Source organism: Lycium barbarum, chromosome 3 (genome assembly GCF_019175385.1).
Source record: "Lycium barbarum isolate Lr01 chromosome 3, ASM1917538v2, whole genome shotgun sequence".
NCBI lineage: Eukaryota > Viridiplantae > Streptophyta > Magnoliopsida > Solanales > Solanaceae > Lycium > Lycium barbarum.
This window is the reverse complement of record NC_083339.1, coordinates 19,435,393-19,442,169: the sequence shown is the minus strand read 5'-3', so window position 1 is coordinate 19,442,169 and position 6,777 is coordinate 19,435,393. Positions and strand designations below refer to the sequence as shown.

Sequence of the window (6,777 nt, the reverse complement as noted above, 5' to 3'; positions counted from 1 at the left end):
TCTTTATTACTAAAGATATAATTGAACACATTTTTTTCACGTATTCTCAAGCGTCCGTTACAAGTTTTAATCTGAGTATCTAAATGAAATTTGTCAGCAAATTTAAAGGATTTGTCGATGTATTAAGCTAAAAGAAACTCACATATATTAGACTTTTGAATTAAACCATATAATAATAAACTCAAATTGAGGAGGCAAAACTTTTCTTGTTAATGAGGTAAACACCAGAAAAGAAAAAGAGACTAGTGCTGACAGAGAAAGAGCCACCCAATGAGATAGTAGTAAATGACAAGAATGGCCGTTGCGTAAGGAAAACCATCGTTTCGCTTTTCCCGAGATTCCCTCTGCAAAATCCGATCCTCATAGTCAGAGGCCCATTTATTTAACCCCCCCCCCCCCCCCCCCATTTTGTTACATTGCCCATTTCTCTCTCTCTGTATGTATTTGGCTCTTGCCAAAATCTCCTTTTAGTTTTTTGGTTTGTCAAACTTACACTCAAATGGGGGGAGATCACGGCGGGGGCAAATCGGACATTTCATTCGCCGGTACTTTCGCTGCTAGCGCCTTTGCTGCTTGTTTCGCTGAGGTATAATCTCCAAATCTTTCTTCAATTTTGCTTTATGTTTTTGGCTTACTTCAATCACTGTTATATCTGTTGTGAAGATTTTTTATGCTTCTAATTCTCATTTTTGAGGTTGTGGGGTGGGGGATTGCTTTTGTATGAATGATCCCCATTGAGCTGTTTAGTTTCTTAGCTCAAAAATCCAATATTAAACCCTTTACTATTGAATCAAAATTCCTTTTTTATTTCTTTATTCCTCTTCTCTTTTTGGGCTACTTCCCTTTCTTGAATCAGTGTTATATCTGTTGCAAACATTTTGATGCATGGGTTGTTTTTTTTTTCCTTTCTCATTTTTTGGGGTGGGGGGTTGCCTTTCTATGAATGATCCCATTGAGCTGTTAAGTTTCTCAGAGTTTGGGTGTGAAGGAAATTGTTTTCTTGGAAAATAAGTGGTTTCTTACTTATTTTCTAGTGTTTGGTAAGTCAGCAAAAGAGTATTATCCCAAGAGCATTTATATGTTATCTAGTGAAACACTACGGATGTGGGATGGGGTGGGGAGTGGGGGTGGCGGGGGTGGAAAGATATTACGATGATAAAAGAAAAATGATTGGCAAAAGATAAATTGGCTAGTTCTCATTATTTAATTAAGAAATCCAATTTGTGGGATGGTCAACGGGTGGGGGTAAGGGGCGTTGGGTGGGTGACGAGGAAACAATGAACTTGGAATGTCACTTATGGAACTTGTTTTACTGTTCCTCATTTTTAAGGAACTTGCTTTCCTAAAGAAATTTTTTGACCAACCAAACATGGGAATATTGGAAAATATTTTCCTCCATACAAAAAACACCCTATAATTTACTGTTAAATCCTTTACTGGGTTGCTTTGATAGTCAATTTGTGTTTTATTTTAATTTCCTAATTGCAGTTTTTTCTAAACAAGTATAGATATGTCTGGATTAAGTATATTCTGGTTAGCATACTGTGCTTGATTTCATCTGTCTTCATTTAAGAGATTAATCACCTTAGTATAGCACCTGTTAAAAAGGAAAAGGGAACGTTAGATGATCTTTAAACACGGTTGTGATGGTACAAAAGAAATTTATACTCATGGTCGTTGTTTTAATAAAATCAATTATGAAAAATTATTGGCCTTGATCATGTAAGTACTTATCGAGTAACCATGTCTTGCTTAATTTTGGAGGGAATCAGTTTTTTTGTTTTTTATGAAGCTATCAAAGTAGTTTATACCATGTTTCGTTGCTGCCTTAAAAATTCTTCCAAGAAAAGTAGGCCTTGATCATGTAAGTGGTTTTCAAGGAACCATGTATTGCTTAATTCTGTTGGAAATAAGGTTTATTAAGTTTTGTTGCCATATATTTGGTCATCCAGCTCGTATGATGTACATTGTTTTCGAAATGTGTATGCCATGCTACTGTTCCTGTTAATCTTGTTTGCTTCATATTCTGTTCTGCAGGCGTGTACTTTACCATTGGATACTGCTAAAGTTAGGCTTCAGCTTCAAAAGAAGGCTGTCGCAGGGGATGGAATAGCTTTACCTAAATATAGGGGATTGTTAGGTACTGTTGGCACTATTGCAAAGGAAGAAGGAGCAGCTTCACTATGGAAGGGTATCGTACCTGGGTTACATCGTCAATGTATATATGGAGGTCTTCGTATTGGGATGTATGAACCTGTAAGTTGTCGTTTCTATCGTACAACTGCTGCAAGTTTATTTTAAGGTTTTTGTACCTTTTATGGACTGTTTGCTTGGGAAGCAGGTTAAAAACTTATATGTTGGCAAAGATCATGTCGGAGATGTGCCGTTGTCAAAGAAAATTCTTGCTGCACTTACAACTGGTGAGTGCCTTTTAGATGTTTTGCATTTATTATCACTTTGCTGAAGTTCAGTGTTTGGATTTTCAATAACATACTTTCTGTTTTTCCTTGTATTGGTCTTTTTACTGTTTGTCTTTCAATATATTATAAAGTAATTTGGTGATTCTTTATCACATAGGTGCATTGGCCATTACAGTTGCAAATCCTACAGATCTAGTTAAAGTACGTCTTCAAGCTGAAGGAAAATTGCCAGCAGGTGTGCCAAGGCGTTACTCTGGAGCTCTAAATGCTTACTCAACAATAGTGAAACAGGTTACATATCTTATCCAGCTCAGTTATTTAATCAATTGTGAAAATTGTGCACGCCTTCTTTGAATCATGACTTGGAAGTTAGTTCCCCCTTTGAATCATGACTTGGAAGTTAGTGCCCCTTGCATTGGAATCGTATACTACTTAAACAATTTCATTCTTGTTGCTATTCAAAGTCCCACAATCTCTACCAATCAGGTTGGCACACAAGCTGCAAAAATATGTGCCTTTAGGATGTAACAATTAAAAACTATTATGTCCCAAGAATTGAAGACTAACATTTCCTATAGATTCTTTTGTTTGACTGTTCTTTGGTAACTGATTCTCTGTTCGATTCTCTCTTTCTCCATCTAAATATGGTGTATTTGTTTATCCTTCTCGGAGAAGAAGGGTGGTACTTTTCTTCTCGGTTTATTTGCCATTCTTCAGGAAATGTTATACATGCTTGGGAAATTATGAGAATTTCGATTTCATTTAAATTTAATCGAATCCCCAAGGCTGACAGCTTACTGGAGCATTTGCAAAATAACGAATATTGAACAGGCTTCACTAGTGAAAATTTGAGGCAACTCATTGTTGAGTCATGGTTTTCCCTAAAAAAGAGACTCCTATTTTAACTCTTATCTTAACCTATTCGCATTTTGTTTCTACCACATCTTGATATTAGGAAGGAGTTCGAGCTCTGTGGACTGGTCTTGGACCCAATATTGGGCGGAATGCCATCATCAATGCAGCTGAATTAGCCAGTTATGATCAAGTGAAGGAGGTAGAGAAACCATAAATTTCATAGTACCGCCTCATTTTTCCTGACCGTCTAATGTGGTGTTTTCTTGGATCTGGATGTTTACGTTGTCATTCTTTTGACTTTTCGCTCTTAATTTTTTTTTCTTTTCGTGCAGGCCGTTCTCAGGATTCCTGGGTTCACAGACAATGTTGTTACTCATTTGATCGCAGGGCTTGGAGCTGGATTTTTTGCAGTTTGCATAGGGTCCCCTGTTGATGTGGTATCTTCTATGTTCCTTATTCTTTGAAATTGCTTTCCTTTTAAACTTATCAAAACAAATTGCTTTCTTTTTAGTCCTTTCTGATGGATACCCATTGCTCAGGAATTTGTTTGTTAATATATTAGATCTTCTTACCCAAATAGAATTATCTTCTTGGCCAAATAGGCAAAAGATACGCATATAGTCTTCTTTTTCATGAAAGGAATTATCAAAGCCAATATCCAGCCTATTAGTAAAATGCCTTCATCTTGTGAACCTGAAGTCCTCTTCTCATGAATTTTCTTTACTATATATGCTATTTTCGAGGCTTGCAGTGCTTGAACAATAATAAACTTAGTTTGGTTGTGGTAAATGGAAGAGGGATTAGAGAAATAGAAGTAACATTGGAGTTTCAAGGGGATGTAATTGTAATTAAAAGAGTATCGCAAGTAAAAAAGAGGCCTAATCCGTCCAACACTGGGTGGAAGCATGTCTCTTTTTAAGCATGTCTCTTTTTACTTCTCTTCAAACCATACCAAATAATCGTAAGAAAATACAGATAGAGGGAGGTAGCCAGTTGGTTTTTCTTTTCTTCACTCTTCCCTTCCTCTTTCTGGAATCAAACATGGCACAATTGAGATAAACAATACTGATATCCTATTACTTGGTCGAGTATGATGGTAATATCAATTTTTTATAAATCCGCATGCTTAATCAGTTCACCTACCACCAAAATGCTTCTTATATTTTGGTGATACGCAACTTATACTCAATACTATAATCTTTTAGATCACCCTTCTAATATGTCTTCAAATTTCATCCCTTTAAAGGCACAATATCGGTAGACTTCGTAAACTTCTATTAGATTAATTTTGTTTATTATTCTTGTATATACATTGTAAACCACTGACATGGTAAACTGTGGATGCAGGTAAAGTCAAGGATGATGGGAGATTCCGCATACAAAAGTACTCTTGATTGTTTTGTCAAAACATTGAAGAATGACGTGAGTTCACCATCTTTCCTTTCTATTGGTTATTGAAGAATCCAGCCATTTTGCTGACATAAATTTTCCTCTTTTTTTTTTTTTTTTTTTTTTTTTTTAAAAAAAAACTAACAGATCTTGGCTTCTTGCAAAATGAAGAACTCTACCTAAAATAAAAACAATAACCTTTCATTTCTCTCAAGATAGTTTTATATTACTAAAATCAGATCCCTTTTATCACAAAATGTACTGCTATTAGCTTTTTGCTTGTGTAGTTTTCAGTGCCTTGCCAACAGCGACCTTTATGCCTAATGACATTGCTTTGTGGCCTTAACGTTTGCAGGGACCTTTAGCTTTCTACAAAGGCTTTATCCCAAATTTTGGACGCTTGGGATCGTGGAATGTCATTATGTTTCTGACATTGGAGCAGGTAATGAATGGAACCCTATTCCTACGAAGCAAGTTCTTTTCCATTTCATAATTGTTGATAAAAATGTGTACCAGATTTGCATTCCAGAATAGCACATGTTAATGCTTCAGTAAGAGTATTTTGCAATTTCCAATGGCTTCATGTTTTAACTGTTCACTTGGCAACACTTTATGTTCCATTATACTTTTGACAAATTCCTAAAGAATAGTGGCTTACCCTCTGTTTCTTATTTTTTGGCAGGCCAAAAAGTTTGTCAAAAAATTAGAATCATCTTGATGTTAAAGAGGGATGGATCATTAAGCAACCATTAGAAGATGGAATCAACAAAGATATTTTTCAATATTCCCCTTTTTTCATTTTTCATGAATAATTCTGCTCCATTGGAGAACCCATAGAAACTGTGAGAAACCAGCTCAGAAGCATTTAGACTTCTCCTTTAAAGGGGCCTCCTACTATTCTTAGACTGCAACATACTGTACTTTCTTTCCTTTTTGGTTGCTTGGGGATTTTATTTGCCCCTGCGGATTTATGGAAATTGACTCCAACAGTAAACATTGAAGAAAGAGCTTGAGCTGTATGTTCTTGTTGAATTTTCCTTTCCTTTTTTATTGGCTTTTAGGTGTGTTCAGGTATGGAGAATTTTCCAATGTTCGTTTGGCCAAAGTTTTTGGAAAACATTTTCTCTCGGAGAACAAGTTCCTTAAAAATGAGGAAAATGATTTTGCTAATCTTCCAATACACCTCATCTTCACCCCAATTCCCGTAGCATCCATCCCCATCCCCATCCCCATCCCCATCCCCACCGCTCCCACCCCTACCTCCACCACCACCTCTCATAGTGTTTGTCTAGTATATATACAAGTGCTTTTAGGCTAATGTTTTTTGTGTATGTACCGAACAGAAGAAATAAGCATAAAAACTACTTGTTTATCTGGAAAATATTTTCCTTCATACCGAACACATCCTTAATCATGGATGTATTGGTCTCAAACCCATCATCTCTGGATAAGGGTGACGGGCTCCTAATTATTCAACTTGGTGGTTCCTTGTTGAGTTTTAACTGAAGGTATTTCAAGTTACTTGCATTTTGAAAAGATTATTTGGAAAAGGTTGATGTGCATCCCCTCCTCCCCAATTGCTCTCTTACCTGGAACAATTGTGTGAGTGATTTTTGCTGATTCCGTCTTGTATCTAAAGTGACTTGCCAAAGAGGGAATTAGTGTAATTTAAAAAATAAAAATAAAAAAGGGAAGAGGCTAACTTTCTTGAAAATTGATCATATATGAGTTACCTAGCAATGCTGCACTTTCGATGTAGTTAATGTCAATGACTCAGTGTACCTAAAAAGTTACTAGCCACGTAAGAATGGTGTACTAGTTATCATACGTATTGTAATTTAAAGATAATTCAAAAGAACTGTGTGATGTGTCGACATATAATCTTCAATTCTATGTTCTGTAATTTTCATGCGTCTTGAAATGTATAAAAGAAGAGTTTTCTGTTATCAAGATACAAGTGATTCCCTGAAATTTTTGAAGGGGCACTGTACTCCAAAAATAACATGTCAATGATTACATGGAAAAAAGATTACTTTGTCCTCGTTTTGAAAATAAAATATAAAATAATAGTTGTGAAAATTGTGAAAATAAAAATTGATAAAATTGAATCTTT

At 35.7% G+C, this 6,777-nt stretch overlaps 1 protein-coding gene across 1 annotated transcript; it reads left to right on the top strand.

Annotated features, from left to right (window-relative positions):
* The first annotated feature begins 231 nt into the window (after nt 1-231).
* Nucleotides 232-5,696, top strand: LOC132630656 (mitochondrial uncoupling protein 1). The gene is made up of 9 exons (XM_060346212.1): nt 232-586; nt 2,038-2,256; nt 2,342-2,420; nt 2,578-2,711; nt 3,376-3,474; nt 3,608-3,712; nt 4,623-4,697; nt 5,020-5,106; nt 5,347-5,696. The coding sequence occupies exons 1-9, from the start codon at nt 500-502 to the stop codon at nt 5,380-5,382; spliced, it is 921 nt and encodes a 306-aa protein (XP_060202195.1). The 5' UTR covers nt 232-499; the 3' UTR covers nt 5,383-5,696.
* The last annotated feature ends 1,081 nt before the right edge of the window (nt 5,697-6,777 follow it).